The sequence below is a fragment of the Pristiophorus japonicus genome, chromosome 6, assembly GCF_044704955.1.
Source record: "Pristiophorus japonicus isolate sPriJap1 chromosome 6, sPriJap1.hap1, whole genome shotgun sequence".
In the NCBI taxonomy this organism is placed as follows: domain Eukaryota; kingdom Metazoa; phylum Chordata; class Chondrichthyes; family Pristiophoridae; genus Pristiophorus; species Pristiophorus japonicus.
Window position 1 is genome coordinate 212,424,728 of NC_091982.1, and position 25,862 is coordinate 212,450,589.

Consider the following 25,862-nt stretch of genomic DNA (forward strand, 5'->3'; position numbering starts at 1 on the left):
CTCAATTGAATGGTGGTGCAGGCTAGAAGGGCCGAATGGTCTACTCCTGCACCTATTTTCTATGTTTCTATGTTTTCTATTTTACTCCATCATAACTTTTAGCTGAATTTTAAAAATGCTTCAACTTATTACCTCTCTCAAAATAGCTGGAAGGGGGAATAATAATTTTGAACTAACCTGTCTTTCCTTGATCTTTTTTTAAAATCCTCTTGGCTCTTTTGTCTAAGTAACCAATAACGAATGCACACAACAAGGAGAACACACATGTTGAGGAAGCTATAGGGAGAAAAGTTTAAATATAGGTTAAAATTTCTTAATCATACACCAATATTCAACAGGAACAATTCCAAAACACTTCTTCATCATCATCCTGGTTTCTTGGACTCTTCAGTCTGTTGATTCATTCCTCAACCACCAAATACAGATGAATTGGTCATTTCTCACTGTTGTTTGTGGAACTTTACTGTGCACAAAATGGCTTGTACACTTTCCTACATGACATTTGGTTGTTGAGGGGAAAATATAGGCCAGTACCCTGGGAGGAAGTACTGCTCTTCAAATAATGTCATGGGATCTTTAGCATTCACTTGAACTGACAACAGGCAGATCGAGACTCAGTTTAATGACTCATTTAAAAGGTCAATACCTCTAAAGAACATATAGGAGCAGGAGTAGGCCATACGGCCCCTCGAGCCTGCTCTGCCATTCAATAAGATCATGGCTGATCATCGACTTCAACTCCACTTTCCCACCGATTTGCATATCCCTTGATTCTAGACTCCAAAAATCAGCCTTGAATATATTCAGAGACTCAGCATCACAACCCTCTGGGGCAGAGAATTCCAAAGATTCACAACCCTCTGAGTGAAGAAAATCTTCCTCATCTCAGTCGTAAATGGCCAACCCCTTATCCTGAGACTGTGCCCCCGAGTTCTAGACACTCCAGCCAGGGAAAACAACCTCTCAGCATCTACCCTGTCAATCCTCTCAGAATCTTGTATGTTTTAATGAAATCACCTTTCATTCTTCTAAACTCCAGACAGTAGAGGTCTGTTCTTCACAATCCCTCATCATAAGACAGCCCTCTCATCCCAGGAATCAATCTAGTGAATCTCCGTTGCACCGCATCCAGGGCAACTATATACATCGGCAGGATAGGCGCACCAATGTCTGTGTCCTCGCTCAGGCCAATATCCCCAGCATTGAAGCACTGACCACGCTCGATCAGCTCCTCTGGTTGGGCCACATCACCCGCATGCCTGACACGAGACTCCCAAAACAAGTGCTCTACTCAGAGCTCCGACATGGCAAGCGAACCCCAGGTGGGCAGAGGAAACACTTCAAGGACACCTTCAAAGCCTCCTTGAAAAAAATGTAACATCTCCACCGACACCTGGGAATCCCTGGCCCAAGACGCCCAAAGTGGAAGAAAAGCATCCAGGAAAGCGCTGAACACCGAGTCTCTTCACCAAGAGCAAGCTGAAGCCAAGCGTCGACAGCGGAAGGAGCGCACGGTAACCCAGGCACCCCACCCACCTGTTCCTTCAACCACCGTTTGCCCCACCAGTGACAGAGACTGTCGTTCCCGCATTGGACTCATCAGTCACCCGAGAACTCATTTCTAGTGTGGATACAAGTCATCATCGACTCCGAGGGACTGCCTATGATGATCCTTCCTTAGATAAGGAGACCAAACTGTGCACAGTACTCCAAGTGTGGTCTCACTAAGTCCCTGTACAATTGTAGCAAGACTTCCTTACTTATACTCCAACCCCCTTGCAATAAAGAACATGCCATTTGCTTTTATTGCTTGCTGTACCTGCATGCTAGCTTTCTTGTTTCTTGCACAAGGACATCCAAATCTCTCAACACCAACATTTAAAAGTTTCTCACCATTTTAAAAAAAAAATTGTTTTTCTATTCTTCCTACTAAAGTGAATAACCTCACATTTCCCTACATTATACTCCATCTGCCACCTTACTGCCCACTCAGTCTATCTATATCTCTTTGCAGACACTTTGTATTATCCTCACAGTTTACTGTCCCACCTAGCTTTGTATCGTCAGCAATGACGCAGTGATACACCACTCGAGTGTCCACCTAGACGGTTTACTAAAATTCTGAATGGAGCATGAACTCCCAATCTTTTGGCTCTGAGCTGAGAGTGCCATCAATAGACTCAAGTGACTGAAATAAGTGATGGTATGCAATATGATAACCCTCCATTTCAAATTAATTCATTGTACGTGAAACATTTTAAAATGTAGAGGTGCTAATGAACTAAATAAATCCAAGCCTTTCTCTATTTCACTGGTTTGTGAAGGATGTTGAAAAGAATAGGATTAAGTCCCACGAGAGCAAAGCAAATAGTACAATTTATCAAATAGGTTTCTATTTATGGTCCAGTGAGCATAGGATTAAATGTAAAATGCAACTGTAATTTGGAAATATAGTTTCCATTTTGTTAAAGTTGGCTCAAAATAAATCATGGCTACTGGATTCCAATATCTAAATACCATGCAACATTAGAATTTCCAAAAGTATTCAACTAAGATTGCAAATGTAAGGAGACAGGATGAAAAAAAAACTCATCGCTTCCTAGTTTTAAAAAGGATAGGTACACAAAACCAAATGAATATCTTGTAAGTCAATGTAATCATCTATTTGCTGTCAGAAAAGTGATATACTAATAAGCTATGTCCTATCTGTGCTACAGAAAAGTCATCCTTGACATTTCTTATAATAGGTCATGATGGGAGAGCTAGCATACTAAAAGGATGAGCTTCAATGGGCCTCCTGGTTTCTCTCTCATTCCTGACTCATTTACTTTATTCTGAAGAGAATTGTGTTAGCTAAACTGGATCGACAATACCTGAATAACCAAATAAAGACTATATTAATAGAAAGGAAAGTCATCTTTCTGATGGAAGGTTTAGGGTGAAAGTGAAAACCAATTCCTAAAGAGTGCAAGCTAATGACGGTGTTCTGTTTCTAAACCACTGCGCTTACTCACAGTGATTAAACTCTCTAAGTGAGCATTGGTTGATCCTCCCATATCCGGTAAGAAACAGATTTAGACTTCTGTGCCTGTTAATCAATATTGGAATACCACTGGATCAAAGCCAGATCAACTGTGGCCAACAGGAATTCCAGTCAAGCATATTGGTAGCACTAAATGAAAACAAAAGATACAAACCTATCATGAGACTGATACCCAGCGTGCTGTAACCCATAGAGCCCACCATCTCTGCTGCTCTGGCATAGATCCATCCCATAATGTTCATGTTCACAGTACTACCCTGTAAAAAAACAAGTAGTGTGTAAACTTTACAGACTTACTCCAATGCAAGACTGATATATGCACAGAGGTTACCATGTACCTTTATATTTTTCAAGTGTGCAAGTTTAAAAAAAAATCTATTCTAAAATTTACATATTCAAAAGACCCAATATCCACATTAACTTCATTTGTCACCCCAAAGATAGATTCCACTGCATTTTCTCCTTCAGCATGAAGGGAGGTTGGACATTTCTAAAAAAATGTCCAGTCAATTGTACTCTTTAAAAACTACACTTCTATGAATTAATTTTTATTACATTTTAGGTGATACGAGGTGTTGCATCTAGCAAAAGTTAACTGAATTCACTAATTAAAGAGAACGAAATTAAAGTGAAAAATACTGGACCTAAACTAAAACTCTCTAAATTACATACTAAATGGTTTCTTTCTCTACCCTCTAAAGCCAAGGTTATTTCATGATTGGGGAAATTCACTGGAAACCCCATTTGGTTACACTTAAAGGAATTTTGCTTGGTTAGAATTAGTGTCAAGTTTGTAACTTTTTGTGCACTTTATCACATTTTTTTTTTAAGTTGAAAAAACTTTAAATCCTTTTTTGGGAAGGAGAGAAAGCAGTTAAGAGCTGCCCTATTTTCCCCCTCTTCCTTGGGCCATGCAGCAATAGACCTCCAATGTGACCAGCCATCATGAAGTTGAATGCAAACGCAGCCTGGGGAAAATTCTCTCTCCTTCCATTGCAGGGGAAAAGCACCAACTCCGTGACAGGGAAAATTAGAACAGTAGAACACTCCTGGCCACCTCTCCATCCAACTACGCTAAATAGAATAAGGATCTCCTTGTAGTCACTATTCCTACACATTTCCTGGGAAGAGGTGGATCGAGTTGGGGATGTGGTTCATCCCTTATTCCTTTAATAAATCTCCCGACGGCAGATATTTTCCATGGGTTCCACAAATGCTGTTCGAACCTGCTGTTTAGAGACACACGAAGAGAGCCCAAACTGGCTCACTGTATTTTCCTCCCCATGGGGAAGGAAATCGGAAAATACATACTTCTGACAGTTGGTATTGGTCAAATTTGTAAATTATACCAAATTAAAGAGCAGCAGAATCAGAGAAGGCAGCTCAGAAATTACAGAAAATATTTATATGGGCAAAACAATAGATGATATTTAATGCAGACTATCAAATAAAAAGTACTGGACACAAAGGAAAAATAGGAAGCACACCTACTCCATGAATGATACTCAAATAACAAAAAATGAAGTTGAAAAGATCTAGAAGTCTTAGTAGATTTGATGCGCAACATGTTCAACCAATGCAGTAAACAAAATAAAAAGGACAACTGCACAAGAGAGTAAAACAGAAAAGTCTGGAGTCATGATCAAACTGTATAAGGGTCAGACCACATCCTGAGCAATGTGTCCCTTTCTGGTCACAGTAGTATGAAGACATTCAAGCCCTGGAAGCAGTGTAAAGAGCAAGGGCTAGAAATTGCCTCCTTGCCCCGATTGGAGGTAGTAACCTTCCGGGGCCTGGACTGCCTGCGCCCAGCCCGGAAGTCCCGCACCCGACGCGGAATTAGGCCGTATGCCCCTCAAAGGAAGCGGAGTGCTGTCTCCGGCACTCCACTTCCTTGGAGGGGTGCTCCCAGGGCGGGGGAACGGCACGGAGTCCAGCGCTGCACGGAGCAGGCTAATTGATGCACTACAACACCTCGCCCCTTCCATTAAAGGGGAGGGCCGCTGTGTATTCTGTAGGCCCTTTGGTGGCTGCCATTGGGCCACCGGGGGCGCAATCGACTGGGCCAGCAGCCCGGCACCCAAACCGGAGTGCCAAGTTGCATGATGGCGGCCCACTCGATGCAAGGCCGTCAGCGTCAGGCCGACCCGCAAAGCTGGCATTGAGATCCAGCCTCGCGGTCTGTGGGGCGCAATGGGGTCGGCGTGGGGCGTGAAGGGTCAGCACGCATGACGGTAACGTCATTGCCGATTCTGCACTAGCTCAGGGCTCTAATCGCAGGGTGCGGCACTGCTGAGTCAGCACCTCCCAAACCTCTGGGGCAATAGCGCCACCCTCTCCTAGTCAAAAACGCCATTGCGCCCCCCCCCCCCCCCCCCCCCCCAAGAGGCATTAATGGGGCTATAAAAAGGCCCAATTTCACCCCCCAAGAATTATCCTACTGTCAAAAATGTTCAAGTTGTTAAGAAAGATTGGAGAATCTTCGGGCGTTTCAGCCTTCAAAGGAGTCATCCAAGATATGATCTTATTGAGGTAGATAAGATTGTAAACAGTATTAAAAATTACTTTAAGCTGTGAGAGTAGGGCAAGGTGCCACAGGTTCAAGCTAGTAAAAGGCAAATTTGGAACAGATGTTATGAGCTTCTTCACACAGAATGAATAATGGAATGAACTACCAAACAGAATAAAGTAGAGGTGAAAACCTTGGAATCTTTGAAGAACTGATTAGATTAAGTTTTTTTTTTTGGGGGGGGGGGGGGGGGGAGGAACTTGAGGATCATTTTGGATGGATAAACCAAGATAGACTAAATGGTGTTTTTCATCCATAATTGTCTTGTGGCATCTAGAATGTGTCACGTGAGGGATCACAGGTGTGAATAGATGCCCTACTTCTTGAGAATAGTTGGAACACATCTTCAGTGTATTCCATTTCTGTACCTCCCAAAATAATTTGAGTTAAGAATGTTGGCAACAGAATTGCAACGAACAAAAAAAAAACTAAACTACTGCAGGTGGTAATGCACAGTATAAGAAAACGCTGTTTTTATAAAACAGTGTAGGATACAATTACATTTTTTTTGAGTCCTCATCTAGTCCTCCCTCCATTAAATCTGCTGCCTTAATAATGATAGAATTGTTCAAAGATGTACACATTAGATTGCTCCTTAGTACTTCACATGCATGCAAACCAGCAGAGCGTAATATTTTGCTGCAGTCCAGCTCTAGAAATGACAAAGATTAGCTCTAATGCTTTTCTATATTAGAGGACGACATATAAAAATGTTTACTTCCAGATATTTTAATGAGATGAATCTAATGACAAATTTTTAAAAGATATTTTGGTTACATCTCAGGACCTAAAATCTGCTACTCGTACCAGTCTCGCCATGCTCAGTTGTAACCCAAACACCAGGTTTAGCTCTCGGCCCTTGAACCAGCTGACAGCATATGTGTTTTGTGCGACAGCCAGCGACTCCCCACCAATTCTGTAAAAGTAAAAAAGAAACTGGAGATTAAATTGCAATTACTTTACAGCTCCATTTTATTCACAATTACCCCCAGCATCAAATTAAGCAAAAGGTAATCCAAAAGTCTTCCATTGGTATATAAATAGTAAACTGGTAGTAAGAGGGGTGGGGCAGATTAGGGACCAAAAAGGAGACTTAAGCATGGAGGCAGAGGGTATGGCTGAGGTACTAAATGAGTACTTTGCATCTGTCTTCACCAAGGAAAATGATGTTGCCATAGACATAGTAAAGGAGGAGGTAGAGGAGATACTGGATGGGATAAGAATTGATAAAGACGAGGTACTAGAAAGGCTGGCTGTATTTAATGCAGATAAGTCACCAGGACCAGATGGAATGCATCCTAGGACACTGAGGAAAGTGAAGGAAGAAATCGCAGAGGTACTGGCCATAATCTTCCAATCTTCCTTAGAAACGGGGGTGGTGCCCAAGGACTGGAGAATTCCAAATATTGCACCCTTGTTCAAAAATGAGTGTAAAGATAAACTCAGCAACTACAGACCAGTCAGTTTAATCTCGATAGTGGGGAAGCTTTTAGAAACAATAATCAGGGACAAAATTAACAGTCACTTGGACAAGTGTGGATTAATTAAGGAAAGCCAGCATGGATTTGTTAAAGGCAAATCGTGTTTAACCAACTTGATCAGAGTTTTTTGATGAGGTAACAGAGAGGGTTGATGAGGACAATGCAGTTGACTTGGTGTACATGGATTTCCAAAAGGTGTTCGACAAAGTACCACATAATAGACTTGCCAGTAAAGTTGAAGCCCATGGAATAAAAGGGACAGTGGCAGCATGGATACGAAATTGGCTTAGTGACAGGAAACGGAGAGTAGTGATGAACGGTTGTTTTTTGGACTGGAGGAAGGTACACAGTGGTGTTCCCCTGGGGTGGGTACTAGGATCACTGTTTTTCTTGATGCATATTAATGACTTGAATGTACCACTACAACTTCCAGCGCGAGCCCCAAGTATGGAACAACTTTGAGGTGGGTGACGTCGCCAAGGCCCAGTTCGCCATTTGGAGCATGGGCAGGAACATAGACGGAGCCCAGGCACAGCGAAAGGGAGAGAAGGTTGGGGCGGAGGAGCGGTGAGAGATCGTGGCTGAGATGTGACAAGAGAAGAGTGGCGAGAGATTGTGGCGGAGGTGCAGCGAATGTTTGGTGCGGAGGTGCAGTGAGAGATTGTGGCAGAAGTGCAGTGAATGCTTGTGGCGGAGGAGCAGCGAGAGATCAGTGGCGAGAGAGCGTGGCGGAGGAGCGGTAAATGAGGGTGCGGGGCCCAGAGGAGCCGAGGGCTCAGAGGCAGCACGGGCCTGCCAACACTGCGATGTGTGCGTACACTCGGTCCGTGCAGCAGACCAGGTCTCTAGTCGTCCTGGTTTACCCTTTGTTAAGTCCTTACACTCTACTGTAAATCAACACGAGGCACATACTGGAGACAAGGTCACTGTGATCTGTACCTTTATTCACAGGACCAAGGAGTGATGACCCTGCGTGGTACCTCCCTTTAAATACCTGGATGACCAGGTGAGGTGAGGAGTGTCTCCCACAAGTTCACCCCCTGTGGTCAAGGTGTGCATTTCTCAGCTGTATACAGTGTACAGTGTTGTTACATAAAGGTTACAGTTACATCACGATTACATTCATGACATCATCTCCCCCCCAACGTCTTTGGGTCAAAGACGGAGTCTTTCAGGCGGTCGACGCTCTCTCGTGGAGCGCCGCAGTTGGGGCTCTGGTTGTTGAGCCTTGGCATGCATCATTGTCACCTGTGGTGATTCTGGCTCGTCCCGGCTGGCCGCAGGGACTGTGCATGTTGCTGAAGGTTCTTGTTACTCGTTCACTGGGAGTGGTGTGGGCAGCATCTCATGATTTTCCTCAGGTTCCTCAGTGTCCATGCTGAGCCATTTTTTTTTTTTAAACTTGGTCCAGATGCTTGCGGCATATCTGCCCATTGTTAAGTCTGACCACTATGACCCTATTCCCCTTTACCAATTACAGTACTCTCGAGCCACTTGGGCCCCAAAGCATGATTAAGAACAAATTCAGGGTCGTCGATTTCTATACATCTCCCCTTTGAGTTACGGTCGTGGCACTCATTTTGGGACTGGCGCTTGCCCTCAGCAATGTCTGACAGGACTGGATAAATGAGGGACAGCCGAATTTTAAATGTACGTTTCATGAGTAGTTCCGCTGGCGGGACTCATAGGCCAGGAGGCGCGATCGGCGGCATTGAAGGGAGGGTCCTTGAATCCGGAGCATGCCTTGTTTTATGACTGGCCATTGGAAGCCGGCTTGAACGGTGCTGTCCTGACAGGCTTGATGCCATTACCCGACATGAACTCCCGGAATTCATAGCTAGTGAAGCATGGGCCGTTGTCGCTAACTAGGATGTCCGGCAAGCCGTGGATCGCAAAGACCGCACACTGACTCTCCACTGTGGTGGATGTCGTACACGAATTCAATATAATGCACTCGATCCATTTCGCGTACGCATCAACAACAATGAGGAATATTTTTCCCATGAATGGGCCCACGTAGTCTATGTGAATATGTGACCATGGCTTGGTGGGCCAGGGGCTGAGTGGGGCCTCCCTGGGGGCATTGCCCAGCTGGGCACACATCATGCACCTGCGAACAGTGTTCCAGGTCTGCATCAATTCCCGACCACTATACATGTGACCGGGCAATGGCCTTCATTAGCACAATGCCTGGGTGCTCGCTGTGGAGTTCCCTGATGAATGCTTCCCTTCCCTTCTGGGACATGACTACCCGGCTGCCCCATAGTGGGCAGTCGGCTTGGATGGAGAGTTCATCCATCCATCTGTGGAACGGTCTGATCTCTTCAGGGCATGCTCCATATGTAGGTGCCCAATCCCCAGTCAGGACACATTTCTTAATCAGGGATAGGAGGGGATCTCTGTTGGTCCAGATTTTGATCTGGCAGACTGTGATGGGGGAGCCTGCGCTGTCAAAAGTATCGACAGCCATGACCATCTCAGCACTTTGCTCCGCTGCCCCCTCAGTGGTGGCCAGTGGAAGCCTGCTGAGCTCATCAGCGCAATTTCCAGTGCCTGGCCGGTGCTGTATGGTGTAGTCATACGCAGCCAGCGTGAGAGCCCATCGCTGTATGCGAGCTAACTCATTAGCATTGACAGTTTTGCTGTCAGACAACAGGGATGTTAACAGCTTGTGGTCCGTTTCTAACTCGAACCTTCTGCCAAAAAGATACTGGTGCATCTTTTTCACCCCATAGACACATGCGAGTGCTTCCTTTTCAACCATCCCATATCCCCTTTCTGCTTGGGAAAGCGACCTGGAAGTATAAGCCACAGGTTGGCGTTGGCCCTCATCATTACTCTGCTGCAACACGCACCCAACCCCATAGGATGATGCATTGCATGTCAAAATCAATTTCTTACAAGGGTTGTACAGGGTCAACAGCTTATCAGAACAAAGCAGGTTCCGCGCTCGATTGAAAGCCCATCCCCGACAGTCGCCCCAAAACCAATCGCAACCCTTACGCAGGAGCACGTGTAGCGGCTCCAACAATGTGCTTAAGTTCAGCAGAAAGTTCCCGAAACAGTTCAATAGTCCCAGAATTGAACGCAACTCCGATGTGTTGCCGGGCCTGGGCGCGCGACGGATCGCCTCAGTTTTGGATTCGGTGGGCCGGATCCAGTCTGCGGCAACCCTCCTGCCCAAAAACCCGACCTCTGGGGCTAAAAACACTCACTTGGACTTCTTTAGTCGCAGGCCTACCCGCTCCAGTCGGCGTAGCACCTCCTCCAGATTGTGGAGGTGTTCCTCAGTGTCTCGACCCGTGATAAGGATGTCGTCTTGAAATACGATTGTTCCGGGGATGGATTTGAGCAGGATTTCCATGTTCCTTTGAAAGATAGCAGCTGCTGAACGAATGCCAAACGGACACCTGTTGTAAACAAACAGCCCCTTGTGCGTGGTGATAGCTTGGATTCTGTCAGTTCTTGGGTCATGTAGGCTGAAGTGAGGTCCAACTTGGTGAACAGTTTGCCGCCTGCCAGCGTGGCAAAAAAATCCCCCGCTCTCAGAAGCGGGTATTGGTCTTGTAGTGACACTTGGCCTTGTAGTCGCCACAGATCCTGACCGAGCCATCCGTTTTTAGGACAGGGACGATGGGGCTTGCCCAGTCACTGAATTCAATGGGCGAAATTATGCCCTCTCTTAGCAACCTGTCCAATTCACACTCAATTTTCTCCCGCATCACATATGGCACAGCTCTGGCTTTATGGTGCACTGGTCTGGCGTCCGGGGTGATACATATCACTACTTTGGTATCTTTGAAAGTACCAATACCCGGTTGAAATAGTGAGTCAAATTTCTGTAGGACCTGTGAGCATGAACTTCGCTTCACAGATGAAACTGCGTGCACATCCCCCCATTTCCAGTTCATCTCGGCGAGCCAGCTCCTCCCCAAAAGCGCGGGACCATTTCCCGGGACAATCCAGAGTGGCAGCCGGTTCTCTGATCCATTGTGTGTGACCACCAACATTGCACTGCCTAGCACTGGGATGATCTCTTTGGTGTACGTCCGTAATTGCGTGTCAATATGTTCTAGTCTGGGTCTGCTAGCTGAGTGGCCATAGTTTCTCGAATTGTTGGACACTCATAAGTGACTGGCTGGCTCTTGTGCCGTTTAACATCATATCATCATAGGTGGCGTCTTTGTGTATGAGCTGTGGATGTTTGCTACCTGAACACACTGAACTTCAGCATCCATTGCTGTGTCCCAAGCATAACCCTGCCTTGCAGACCCCTCGTAGTTCATCCGCTTCGTAAACCAGCCTCGCTGCGGGCTTCCTGCACATTCTGGCTAAACGTCCACTGAAATTACAGTTTCTGCAGATAAATTGTTGAAACCTGCAGGTTTTCACAGTATGTCTGCCCCCACACCTCCAGCATGAGCTGAGATTGTTGTGAACAAAAGAGCTGTTACCAGGCATTCCTCTCTGATTGTCTCTTTGATTACTCTTGAGCACTCGGTTTGTGGGTGTCAATGGCCCTATCCCGGGACGTATTGTCCCTTGTGATGGTGTAAATGTCCGTTCAACTTGCCATTGTCTCCGTTGAGGACCCACCCTAGAATCTGTTACTGCCTGGTTGGTGTCGAATTGCCCTTGCCTGCCTGCGGGGTTCTGAGTCGCGTTTACCATGTTAACTCCCTACTCCATTGCCACATTGGGAGCAGAGTTGCGCGCGTATATGATCGTGATTTCCTCCTCCCCCGCCATGAAGGTTTGAGCCATCAACGCCGCTGCTTCCAAGGTCAAGTCCTTGGTCTCAATTAACTTCCTAAAAATCCCAGCATGACCAATGCCCTCAATGAAGAAATCCCATAACATCTCCCCCCTGCAGGCGTCAGTAAATGTAGAGGCTGGCCAAGCGCCGAAGATCCGCAACAAAGTCCGGTATGCTCTGCCCTTCCCGACGTCGGTGTGTATAGAATCGGTGTTGGGCCATGTGTATACTGCTCGCCGGTTTGTGGTGCTCACCGATCAGTTTGCTGAGCTCCTCGAAGGTCTTGTCCGCCGGCTTCTCCCCTCTTCCAGGTCATCTATGTATATTGTATGTTTACAATATACATAGGTGACCTGGAAGAGGGGACAGAGTGTAGTGTCACAAAATTTGCAGATGACACTAAGATTAGTGGGAAAGCGGGTTGTGTAGAGGACACAGAGAGGCTGCAAAGAGATTTGGATAGGTTAAGCGAATGGGCGAAGGTTTGGCAGATGGGATACAATGTCAGAAAGTGTGAGGTCATCCACCTTAGGAAAAAAAAAAAGCAGTAAAAGGGAATATTATTTGAATGGGGAGAAATTACAACATGCTGCGGTGCAGAGGGACCTGGGGGTCCTTGTGCATGAATCCCAAAAAGTTAGTTTGCAAGTGCAGCAGGTAATCAGGAAGGCGAATGGAATGTTGGCCTTCATTGCGAGAGGGATGGAGTACAAAAGCAGGGAGGTCCTGCTGCAACTGTATAGGGTATTGGTAAGGCCGCACCTGGAATACTGCGTGCAGTTTTGGTCACCTTACTTAAGGAAGGATATACTGGCTTTGGAGGGGGTACAGAGACGATTCACTAGGCTGATTCCGGAGATGAGGGGGTTACCTTACGATGATCGATTGAGTAGACTGGGTCTTTACTCCTTGGAGTTCAGAAGGATGAGGGGTGATCTTATAGAAACATTTAAAATCATGAAAGGGATAGACAAGATAGAGACAGAGAGGTTATTTCCACTGGTAGGGGAGACTAGAACTAGGGGGCACAGCCTCAAAATACAGGGGAGCCAATTTAAAACCAAGTTGAGAAGGAATTTCTTCTCCCAGAGGGTTGTGAATCTGTAGAATTCTCTGCCCAAGGAAGCAGTTGAGGCTAGCTCATTGAATGTATTCAAGTCACAGATAGATAGATTTTTAACCAATAAGGGAATTAAGGGTTACGGGGAGAGGGCGGGTAAGTGGAGCCGAGTCCACGGCCAGATCAGCCATGATCTTATTGAATGACGGAGCAGGCTCGAGGGGCTAGATGGTCTACTCCTGTTCCTAATTCTTATGTTCTCGGGTGCGAGCAAGTCTATCATCAGCGTGTACGTCTTCGGTCCACAGCTGGTCAGTCGATGAGCCCTTCGCTTGTCAGCTGCTGACCCTCCCAGCCAGTCCTTCGTGACAAAGCTCTGCTGGATCCTCTCAATGAAATCGTCCCAGTCCTCACCAACACAGTACCGTTCCTCTGTGCTACCGGTGGCCGTTCTCATGAGTCGTTGATTCCGGTTTCTCGTCGTCAAATGTTAAGTCCTGACACTTTACTGTAAATCAACACGAGACACATACTGGAAACAAGGTCACTGTGACCTGTACCTTTATTCACAGGACCAAGGAGTGATAACCCTGCGTGGGACCTCCCTTTCAATCCTGGATGACCAGGTGAGGAGTGTCTCCCACAAGTTCGCCCCTTGTGGTCAAGGTGTGCATTTCCTAGGTGTATGCCGTGTACAATGTTGTTACATGAAGGTTACAGTTACATGAAAATTACATTCATGACACCCTTGCCACTGGATAAAGGCCTAGCTCTGTCAAGCCCATGTGGTGCCTGATGTGCAATGGTCACCACACATTTAAAAAATCCACGCACAGGCATCTTCCACCCCTGGAGTTGAGGACTGGAATATTGGGTCCTCCACTGAAACATTAGTGAAGTCACCCCTTTCGATGTGGAAGTAAGTCATCCTCGATCGAGGGACCGCCTATGATGATGATGCCGGTGGATGTGGGTCTACAGGGCACAATTTCAAAATTTGCAGATGACACAAAGTATATAGTGAACAGTGAGGAGGAGTGTGATAGACTTCAAAAGGACAGACAGGCTGGTCGAATGGGCGGACACATGGCAGATGAAATTTAACTCAAGTGTGAAGTGATACTCTCCTCATCCTTTCTACCAAAAAATGTAAGTATAAACTAAAGAGTATAATTCTAAAGAGGGTGCTTGAACAGAGAGACCTTGGGGTACATGTGCACAAATCGTTGGAAGTGGCAGGGCAGGTTGAGAAAGCAGTTAAAAAAGCTTACGGGATACTGGCTTCATAAACAGAGACAGAGAGTACACAAGCAAGGAGGTTATGAACCACCTTTATGAGGCCTCAACTGGAGTATTGTGTCAAATTCTGGGCACTGCACTTTAGGAAAGATGTGAAGGCCTTAGATTTATGAGAATGATTCCAGGGATAAGGGACTTCAGTTACGTAAATAGACTAGAGAAGCTGGGGTTGTTCTACTTGGAGTAGAGAAGATTTGATAGAGGCGTTCAAGATCATGAGGGGTCTCGACAGAGTAGAGAGAGAAACTGTTCCCATTGGCAAAAGGACCAAGAACCAGAGGACATAGATTTAAGGTGATTGACAAAAGAACCAAAGGCAACATGAGAAAAAACTTTTTACACAGTAAGTGGTTGGATCTAGAATGCAGTGCCTGAAAGTGTGGTGGAGGCAAACTCAATCACTGCTTTCAAAGAGAGTTGGATAAGTACCTGTAAGAAAAAAAATTGCAGGGCTATGGGAAAAGCACGGTAGGGTGGGGCTCTTGCAGAGAGCCGGCACAGGCTCGACAGGCCGAATGGCCTACTTCCATTCTGTAACCATTCTATGATGGCGTATTGGTAAAGGCAGTATATAACCGAGCTATCTCAAATCAAAGGAGGTGGTATATATATCCTCACTGGAGAGTCTAGAACTGGGATTATAGTCTCAAGATAAGGAATCAGTCATTTAAGACTGAAATGAGAAGAATTTCTTCACTCAGAGGATTGTGAATCTTTGGAATTCTCTACCCCGAGGGCTATGGATGCTCAGACGTTGAGTATATTCAAGACTGAGATAGATACATTTTTGAGCAGAAAGGGAATCAAGGGATTATGGGGATAGGACGGGAGTTGATGTACAAGATCAGCCATGATTGTATTGAGTGACAGAGATGGCTCGAGTGGCCATATGACCTATTCCTGCTCCTATTTCTTATGTTCTTAATAGAACTTGTAACCTCCTTGTCCACAGCTCTAAGCAATTGTATTATAGATGCAAGTGAGAAATAGTACACAAAAGATCTCCACTGTGATCTTCTACATGTTGAAGGTAAAGCACAAAACAAGAAAGCCATTTTAAGGTTTCTTAATCGTGTTTAACTCAAGCCTAGATGTCCTGACCTGTGCTATCTTAACATTAGCATTAACCAGTTTTGAATAAATAGGTTGATGCCAACATTAAAATAATGTAGACTGGAAAATTTGTGTCACATTGCCTATATTGACCAGCAAGTAATCTAGAGCATTCTTAGTTGGTTGTCTAGAACTTATACTGATATAAAATAATCAACTCACCCAAACACAAATCTTCCGAGTTCCATTAGCCAAAATGCATTCAACAATGCTCCAGCAGCAACAATAACCTTAAAAAAAAATGCACAAATTTATATTACTTTCCATCCATCTGGCTTTCTTCTCCTTCATTTGGCCTTCCATGCCTTGTAAATATAACTCAAAAACAAGCTATAGCACAATAACAATATGCTCAATCGTCTGTATACCAAACTCGTCAGCTTATAACCAAGCTAGGAGGACTCGGCAGTTACTCATTTCCCATTTTGTGATAACCTGAATTCTGGCACCCAGGAAACAGTCGGATCATGTCAAATAAAGTACACAATGTAGTGAGTCAGAGACAGCACTAGCTTCCATAGGAATTGTGCTTTTAAAAAAAAAACAAAAGGACACAATCACTTTAAATGTGGATAGCAGCTAGCAGCCCTTTTCATTGAAGCATTACTGACAATTTGAGAGAAGACCTGTAATTTTCCTTGTGCACATTGACAAGTCTATTTGCCAAACTCTTCATCTCCTGTGAGATTTAAAAATTAAATATTTAAATATGTAGACTCGAACATAGGTTTTGCATGTAAAGGAAATTACAATGAAAGGTTTGGAGGAGGAGAAAGGGAGTGCATTACATTTCTCTGCTTTCCTCTCTCCCCTTCCCACTAATTACATATACCAATGTTAGATGATCAATTAAAGCCATTTGGTAACTGTAGTTTGTCACAATGGCTAAAGGTCACACTGGAAAACCACATTAACAACCCTATCAAATAAACAATGAAGTTGCAAACCTATTACAGCGATAAAATGTTAATACCTGGGATTTATGTCCACCATTTTATAAATCACTTAAGGTGGTCAAACAAATGCTAAAGTTACAGTACAATTCCAGAATCAGGGCCCTCCTGGACATCAGAGCAAAGAGATTGGAGGCTCTCTGGAGGGATGGTTTTATGCCACTTTGGTTTGAAACTGAACAGAGTATAGCTGCAATTAAAATGTTGACACCACTATCCACTGTTGAAACATTTTAAATTTAACTGCTAGGATAAAACTTCGACATACGCACACAAACTCAAACCTCTTTTCTGGGCAGCAGAACTGAAGGATCATCTGGGAAATGTAAACAGGCTGGCTAAAACCCAAGACTGATAGCTGCAATCTATAGGCACTCAAACAGAATTACGTATCAAAATGATTTGGTTATCTGACACCAGAGCACTTACTCAAGAATGCAGTCTTCCCAGTTCCACCAAGTGCTTTATAAATGAACATAGGTGCATAACAAATCTGAATTTCTACTCACTTGTCCAACACAGACGAACAAACTGAAGATTATTGTCCCCAAACTGTAAAAAAAAGTTTTAAACAGGTCATATTTGTAGCTTTCACATCACACAATTTCACTTGTTTTCAAACATTGTCAAACAAGGTTTTTAAAATAACAGATAGGTAGATGCAATCTCTGTTCTCATTGATGCTCTTACCGCATTCCGAATACTCTGTCCAATAAAAATCCTCCAAAAAAGCAGAGGATAACATTGGGCCAGGAATACCATGCATACAGTTGCATGAATGTAACAGTATTAATCTTCATATCCTGTCAAAAAAGAAAAATACCATTTTAGATTTTCAAATACTGTCGTCAAGAATTCTGAAATCTTATAGAACAATGGAGTCACAATGCACAATCAACACACAGTGATCATCCGGTTTTACATTGGCAAGACATAATGAAATCATGTTCAACAACTTGTATTTATATAGCACCTTTAATGTAGTAAAACATCCCAAGGCACTACACAGGATTATTATAAGTCAAAAACAATTGACTCCACATAAGGACCATAGAAACATAGAAAATAGGTGCAGGAGTAGGCCATTCGGCCCTTCGAGCCTGCACCACCATTCAATAAGTTCATGGCTGAACATGCAACTTCAGTACCCCATTCCTGCTTTCTCGCCATACCCCTTGATTCCCCCTAGTAGTAAGGACTACATCTAACTCCTTTTTGAATATATTTAGTGAATTGGCCTCAATAACTTTCTGTGGTAGAGAATTCCACAGGTTCACCACTCTCTGGGTGGAGAATTTTCTCCTCATCGCAGGCATTTATTTAGATAAGGATTATATTACTGGGAGAAAATTCAAGTGTTGTGTTTTGAGCATTATCTAATAGTCAAATTCCAAATTTTGTCACACCATTTTCACCACTTTTCTGGGTTGTTTAAGTTGGTATATAAATTACTGTATAATTTAATTTTAACACAAAAACTACTTTGGAACATCAGAAGGGAACTTTATAATGACTGCTCAACAGAAGTATCAGGTATTCACAGTAAAATTCAGTTTGAGAAAAGGAAGAGAAAATCAATTTAAATCCACTGTATTCATCTGTAGTTCAATTGTGGTTTAAATAATCGCTAAACTCAGTTCTAGATTCCAAATTGAGCATTTTACAATGTTTGCATCCCATATTATGTATTAATCCACAGCCTGGAGTACAATTCCTGCCAAATTCAGTAGTTAACAGCAAAATAACTAATTTCAACCAATTTTTAGCTTGGACAATTTCCATTGATGTTTAAAGTACAAGAAATTCAACTAATTTCACAAAGGAATCAAATTATTACTACAGGAACAACAGTTTCATCGACAACCACATTACTAAAAAAAATTGCAACATTAAGAAGTCAACCTGTGTACCACAACAGACCATTTCTATCATCTTGGGGCAAGTTTCTGAAATGAACTCACGTTTCCCAACATAAGTATACACCAGACAGTGCATATTCTGCTCTAATTTTGCACCTGACATCACATACTTATTCGGATGCTGCAATTGTGATATCAGCCCTCCAATGTGCTTCATGAAATTATTTTCTCACTTTGCAATGTAGAAGCAGTCTCCTGGTTTGTGTTTTTGCAGCAATGTAATTTGCAACCATGCATACCTCTGCCTCACTAAAGAACATGAATGTTTTGGTATTGAATACCAAATATTGTATGAGTGCTCTAACCTTCACATCGAAAGTGTGCATAAAAAAAAGGAATGAGCATGGGCTATTTTTTCATGGAAGTCACCATTTTCAATTCATGTATTCTTGAATAGAACGATAATTGCTTCAACTGGAGAGTTACATAAACAAACCAGTCAAAAGCCCTGCATTTACGTACAATTTAATTACACATTTTATGGGTAGGTTACAGCAGAAACACAAGCATTCATTAACCAATGTTAAACATTGATAAACAGAAGATATAAGCTGGCCTATCTTTCAAAGGGACTGGAGGCAAAAGGTCAAACTCATGTCATTGCTATGATTGTTTTATTCACATGATGCATGAAAGATGACTTTTTGTAATATACTTACTACTGTGAACAACACACATTAACAAGCTTGCTAGGCATTTCAGAGAGCATGAATAGTCAGCCATGTATGGTGGGACTGGAGTCACATCGGCCAGAATGGGATGTGGCAGCAAGCTCCCTTCCACAAACCAGTTAGGTTTTTAATGAAAATCCAGAAGGTTGCAGGTTCATTATCCCCTGGTGCCAGTCCACAAGTTACCATACTTATTGAATTTCATTTTAGAACTTCGCTATGATGGGATTTGAACTCTCAGCCTCTGGGTTGGTAACCCAGTATCATTAACACACCACTGCTATACTTCAATGCATAATACTTCAATGATGGTTTTTTTTTCATCTGCAAAGCATGCATTATCAAGGCATTAAATACACAATAGCTTGTAGGACTTTGAAGGAAAGCTATAACCTGTGCCTTAACATATCCCACATCATCTTCCAAATTAGTTTCATTATTTCACTTTTTTTGTAGAATATAAGTTTCTCTCCTATGCTTTTCATTAACTGCTTGGTAGAAATAAATAACTGATGAGATTATGACATTGTATTGTAGCTTGTATCGGATTTGCAAATGGAAAACAAAAAAACAATTATCTCCCATCCGACACCGAACACACAAATTAAGCGCTATACAAAGCAAAACCTGGATAGGTTTTTAAATGTCATAGCTCAAACTTCAACAACTACTCCCCACCCCCACCATACCACCACAGCCATATCACAACTGAATTGGTTTAGGAGCATTTAATGGCATCATGGTTCTAATATATAACTCAGCAAAAAAGAAAACCACAAATATGTAGGCCAAGAGTTTCCGCTCAAATGCATTTGCATATCGCAGAATGCAAAATCTGCCATGAACCAGCGCAATCAGGTAGCTTCTTAGAACTTAATATATTTTTTTAAATACATCAAAAAATATTCTTTGCTATATAAGTGGAGCAGCTTTATTAATATAGCTGACACTAGGTTTATCAACAATAAGCATTTTTAATAAGTGTCGAGTGCACTGTGAGTAACCCGATTTTAAACAACTGAAAGACAAAAAACTACACAGACCCATTTACAAGTTACACTGGTGTACAGTAATCAATTTCCTAGTAAATTGAAAAGAAAAAGCTTTAAAAACATGCCTATTAGTGTCCATGCGCCAAAAAAAGCTTAATTTTAAGAGCCTCCTCAAAGGCCCATAAACGAGCGCAATTGTGATTAATTCAATCTGGGGGCATGGCCAGTTTTTTGGGTGGGGCCACTAATGTGTTTTTATGGTTGTGCTTAGAATGTTTAAATACAAAAAATTCTTCAAACTGTCAACAAAGTTGTAAAATTGCCCCAAAATTAAAACTTTCAGGCAGACATTGTCCTATGTATTTCACTTATTGCAGAATGCACTCTTCATTTTAACATTTTATTAGAAGTGTTATATACAGACTCAGCAACCACTGCTGCATTCATATAACAGAGTTACTGAGCTGTTCCATTTATACAAAAGTACAATTGAAGTTAACAACTATCAAACGTTGGCAAAATATCTGAAATATTAATGTGCATGAGTGTCACAGAATTCAATATATAGATAACATAGGAATCATACAATAAATATTCATAGTACTATGTGCACTCCAATAAGGTTCTCTAAAGTTAATAACTGCTCTAATGTTTACAATTTTCAACTGTTCCATACTTACGTTCATAACTTGGGTCTGCAAAGCAGCTGGATTATCATAGCAGAAATAGCTACCTGGAAAGAAAAAGAAAAAAATGTATACAAAAAGCTGAAACATGCCAAGCCAGCCAACTGACTGCTATAGAATGGAAGCATGCAATTTACACCATCAATATCCCAAGATCCCAAACTCAACGGCCAACGGGGAGGCATGGGAATTCAAACAGACATCACTGAAACCATTGTCATATACACTATCTGGTGCCCAGCAAAAGGGGCCATTTGGACATAGATGCCAACCATCAGCATTTCACAGAGTGATCACAGCATTAGTGACAAAGAACAGTACTGGATTAATAGCTCTGCATGGCCCCAAGTTACCCCAGAATGCTGTAGGGAACACTACTGCTGTGCATGCACAGCCAACAACACGGTTGCTGCTGATTTCTTGAGCCCAAGTTTCGAGCCGCGCCTAGAACGGCGCAGTCCCGACCTGGACGCTCGTTTTTCACGCCACAAAGTGCGCCTATAAAAAACTTCCAGATTCTCCAGCTCCCTGCAAATAGTTTGCAGCTCGGCGCAGCGCAGCAGGAGCTGTGGGGTCGGATCCAGGTCCCTGCGCTGAAAACAGTGCCGGGACCTCTGCACATGCGCGCTACAGTGGGCGTGCATGTGCAGTAGCTCCAGGCGCCCAAAACTGTGGGAGGGGCCCGAAGCACGCAGCCCCTAGCCCTGGCCGAATGGCCTCACTGGGGCTGCGTGAATAAGGCTCCTCCCACGCCCAGCTCCTGCTTCCTCCCGACCCGACTTGACTCCCGCTTCCCGCCCCCCACCCCGCCTCCGGACTGGACCCGACACCGACCCGACTCCCGCTTCCCCTTCCGCCCCTGGATCGGACCCGACCCAGACACCGACCCCCGCTTCCGCTTCCCCCCACTCCCGCCCCCCCGGACTGGACCTGACCTGACTCCCGCTTCCCCCCCCGCCCCCGGACCGGACCAGACACCGACCCGACTCCCGCTCCCCACCCCCGGACTGGACCAGACACTGACCTCCGTCCCACCACCCCGACCCAACGCCACCTACCTGTAAATCTGGTGCTGGGGACGGGCCCTGCCCGAAGTCTCGGGCCCGGCCCGTTCAGCCTCCCCCCCCGTTCATCCTCCCCTCCCATCTCCTCTCTCTCTTCCCCCGCCCCCATCTCCTTTCTCCCCTTCCCCTTCCCCTTCCCCTTCCCCTCCTCCTCCTCCTCCTCCTCCTCCCCCCCCCCCCTCCCCTTCCCTCCCTCTGCTCCCCGAAACACAGACACTGACAGACAGAGAATGAGACACACACAGACAGACAGATAGAGACACTGACAGAGACACACTGGGGGGGGCATCCCAGCACGCTGTTGGAGGGCTCCCGGTGCTGCAGTCGGTAAGTAGAAAATGTTTTATTTATTGATTTAAAAAAAAAAATTATTTCTTATTAATTTTTTTTGATTGATTTATTGATTGATTTATTGATGTTTTTATCATTTATTATTGATGATGGCTCTTTATTTGTAAAACTGAAGTGTTTAATGTTAGTAAACTTCCCTTTAAACCCCCCCCCCCCCCCCATTCCCTACGCCTGATTTGTAACCTACGCCTGATTTTTTAAAGTGTAGACAAGGTTTTTTCGAGCGGACAAAAATCTTCACTTACTCCATTCTAAGTTAGTTTGGAGTAAGTTTTCACTGACGAAACTTTGAAAACAGGCGTAAGTGGCCGGACACGCCCCCTTTTGAAAAAAAAATTCTGTTCCAAAGTGAAACTGTACTAACTGACTAGAACTGGAGTAAACTAAATGGCGAGAATTCCGATTTCTAAGATACTCCGTTCTACACCAGTTGCTCCTAAAAATCAGGAGCAAATCATGTCGAAACTTGGGGCCCTTATGTGCAAGTATAGATAATTTAGCACTTTTAGCACCACTAAAAGATGCAAGATTTGTGCCTGTGAGCTTGAAATGTCCAAGAGTTTGCATTTCTTTAGGCAACTGAAGACCATTACCAGTAAAGCTTAGTTTGCAAATGCAATGGCACATCCTGACTCTGGTGTATTGGTGAAGGACCTGGGCTGTGCACATCGCATCCACATATTTTTGTTGTAAGCAGCCAGCAATTTTCACCTTGTATGCACACGAGCATTTTCTGGAAAAATCAACATGGAATCCAACTTCCTGTACTGGCGAGGTCATCCCATAAGCAAGCAAATGTGTGCTGTTCTATACATGAGCAATAGCATCAGATAGTTTCCACATTCTGACATTTGAGTGGCAAATGTGCGGTTACCCAGCACACAACTGCATTATGCAAAGATGTATGGCTCACTAGTCCCCGACCCCATGGCTGAATATCTCTTCTGAACACTGGGCTGCACTGTAGTCAACGATTGTGGAATCAATAATGCCTCTGCTACTTCTCCCGTCCCCATGCCCACTATGCCCAGTAACCAACATGCTCTCCTCCTCCTCCCAGCCCGCCGTAGCCAACACCTGGCTCTTTCTCCAGTTTCTCTCCATCTCCCCTCATGCTCACTCAAAGCTCATCTTGTCCTGGAGAACCAACTCATGCTCCTTTGAGCTAACTTGCCTTCCTGGCCCCAGTAGAGCAGACAGTGTAAATGGTTGTCAGTAGAGCAGACAGTGTAAATGGTTGTCTCTCTTCAGGTGCCTTCATCCTCACTCCCTTTTAAACTGCCCTCAACACACTTTTGCTTAAAAAACCCACCTCGACCCCTGTACTTGCAAACTACCAACCAATCCCCAACTTTCCTTTCCTCTCTAAAGTCCTTCAATATGTTGTTGCCTTCCAAATTTGTGCATATCTTTCATACAACTCCGTTTGAATCTCTGCAATCAGATTTCCATCTCTGCCACAGCATCGAAATGGCCATAATCAAAGTCACAAATGACATCTTCTATGATTGTGACCATGGTGCAATATCCCTCTTCACTGCAATTTCCTTCAGTTAAGCCTGGAGAAGACTGAAGCCACACACTCCATGCCTTCATCACCAATTCCATTCCCCTTCCCAATGGCTCAGGCTGATCTTTATTTTAAAAATTGCTCACCTCTAGCTATTTTAACAAAACTACAGAGCTTTACTTTATCCCACATTGCAGTTTATTTCCAGCCAAGTTGACTCAATTTTTATTCAAACTGTGACCATTCCCTCCCTCCCATTCTAGATTTTTGTCCCAGTGACTTCCCCCACTGCCTACTAATCACAATTCCCGACTGTCAAATTTCTTGTTTGTCAATTCCCCGAGGACTGCCTTGATCAAAAATAACCCAGTCCTGCCAATGGGAAAATACCAAAGGGAGTAGTTCGAGAGCTCCATGCCAGGCAGAGAAATTTGCACAGTATTTGACTTCATTGAAAAAAGATCATAGTACTGAACGGGTGTTAGAGATATGGAGTGATTTTTTTTTGGAAGCACAATTCAAATTCAAATTACCAAAGTTCCCTCTGAGCTGCGCATGTGCGCGGCCACACAGCAATGGGCCAAGTAATTAAAGGATGCAGCTATTTGTACGAACTAAAATGCAGTCATTTCTTGGAATGGCTCTCCAGACCTATTGCTGATTGGTCCCCTTGGAGGATAAGCCACACCCTGAAGTTCCTCTGGAATGTGTAACTGGAACCGCCCAGCCAAAGTTCTGAATGAATTTCCAATTTGTAATTCGATCCATTTTGACTTAAGCTACAGATAGATCTCCCAAAAAGCCACCAAGTTCCAGCCGAAGTCCATTACCCTAGCGTAAGTGCACCACCCCGCCAGCTGAAGACCCTTACCCCAGCAATCACTCTGCCAGTTGAAGACCCTTTCCCAAGCACAAGACCTTACCCTCCCATAAATGGGGCATTGTGTACAGATTGTTAACATGTTTATTGGGTATGAAGTGAATAGTGACAGTGTCGTGACTTCTGGATTTCATCCACGCAAACGATGTCCCTTCTAACACACGCAACGATCTTGCACGCACCATGGGGTAGGAAGAACGTGATCCATCTTCAGAGTTCTCTCTCCCACCCTCCAATCTCCAACCCCCCACCCCCACGTTTCTCTTTCTCCATTCCCCCCCGCCAAAAGCGCTCTCTCCCTCTCTACCCCTCCCCCCACCCCCAAGCTCTCCCTTCCCCTCCCTCTCTCTCCACCCCCAAGCTCTCTCTCTCTACCCCCCCCCACCATCCCCAAGCGCTCTCTCCATCCCCCCCCACCATCTCCCAGCTCTCTCTCTCTCCACCCCCCCCAATCTCTCTTTCTCCACCCCCCCTCCCACCCCCCAATCTCTCTTTCTCCACCCTCCCCCCCACCCCCCCAAGCTCTCTTTCTCCACCCTCCCCCCCACCCCCCAAGCTCTCTTTCTCCACCGCCCCCCCCCAAGCTCTCCCTCTCCACCCCCCACCACCCCCTCCCCCTCTGCGCGCGCGCCCCCCCCCACCAAGCTCCTTCCCCTTCTCTCCCCCAAGCTCCTTCTCCTCTCCCCCCCCCACCCAGCTCTTTTCTCCGCTCCCCCACCCCAAGCTCCCTCCCCCTCTGACCCCCCCTCCCAAGCTCCCTCCAAAGCTCTCTTCCCCCCCTGCCAAGCTCCCTCCAAAGCTCTCTTCCCCCCTGCCAAGCTCCCTTCCCACCATCACCCCCCCCCCAAGCTCTCTTTCTGTCCCCCCAAAAAGCTCTCTTCCACCCCGCCCTTCCCCCACCCTCCCCCAGCTCTCGCTTCCTCCCCCCCTCCCAGCTCTCGCTTCCTCTCCCTCCCCCCACCCCCAGCTCTCGCTTCCTCCCCCCCAGCTCTCGCTTCCTCCCCCCCACCCTCCTCCTCCCAGCTCTCGCTTCCTCCCCCCCACCCTCCTCCTCCCAGCTCTCGCTTCCTCCCCCCCACCCTCCTCCTCCCAGCTCTCGCTTCCTCCCCCCCACCCTCCTCCTCCCAGCTCTCGCTTCCTCCCCCCCACCCTCCTCCTCCCAGCTCTCGCTTCCTCCCCCCCACCCTCCTCCTCCCAGCTCTCGCTTCCTCCCCCCCACCCTCCTCCTCCCAGCTCTCGCTTCCTCACCCCCCACTCCTCCTCCCAGCTCTCGCTTCCTCCCCCCCCCTCCTCCTCCCAGCTCTCGCTTCCTCCCCCCCCCTCCTCCTCCCAGCTCTCGCTTCCTCCCCCCCCTCCTCCTCCCAGCTCTCGCTTCCTCCTCCCCCCAGCTCTCGCTTCCTCCCCCCTCCTCGCCCTCCCAGCTCTCGCTTCCTCCTCCTCCCAGCTCTCGCTTCCTCCCCCCCCCTCCTCCTCCCAGCTCTCGCTTCCTCCCCCCCCCTCCTCCCAGCTCTCGCT

At 45.3% G+C, this 25,862-nt stretch overlaps 1 protein-coding gene across 5 annotated transcripts in view; it reads right to left on the reverse strand.

Moving 5' to 3' along the window:
• The window catches only part of mfsd1 (major facilitator superfamily domain containing 1), a 69,824-nt gene that overhangs the window by 37,554 nt on the left and 6,408 nt on the right, over window positions 1–25,862 (reverse strand). For all 5 annotated transcript variants that reach the window (XR_011593664.1, XR_011593663.1, XM_070883580.1 and 2 more), the window contains exons 2-8: window positions 20,537–20,589; window positions 16,965–17,077; window positions 16,784–16,826; window positions 15,484–15,551; window positions 6,420–6,528; window positions 3,198–3,300; window positions 178–276 (exon numbers count right to left, since the gene is read on the reverse strand). Coding sequence is in view for 3 of the 5 variants with exons in the window: in XM_070883580.1 (XP_070739681.1) it covers window positions 178–276; window positions 3,198–3,300; window positions 6,420–6,528; window positions 15,484–15,551; window positions 16,784–16,826; window positions 16,965–17,077; window positions 20,537–20,589 (588 nt within the window). In the remaining 2 variants the exon portion in view is untranslated. The remainder of the gene's footprint in view (window positions 1–177; window positions 277–3,197; window positions 3,301–6,419; window positions 6,529–15,483; window positions 15,552–16,783; window positions 16,827–16,964; window positions 17,078–20,536; window positions 20,590–25,862) is intronic.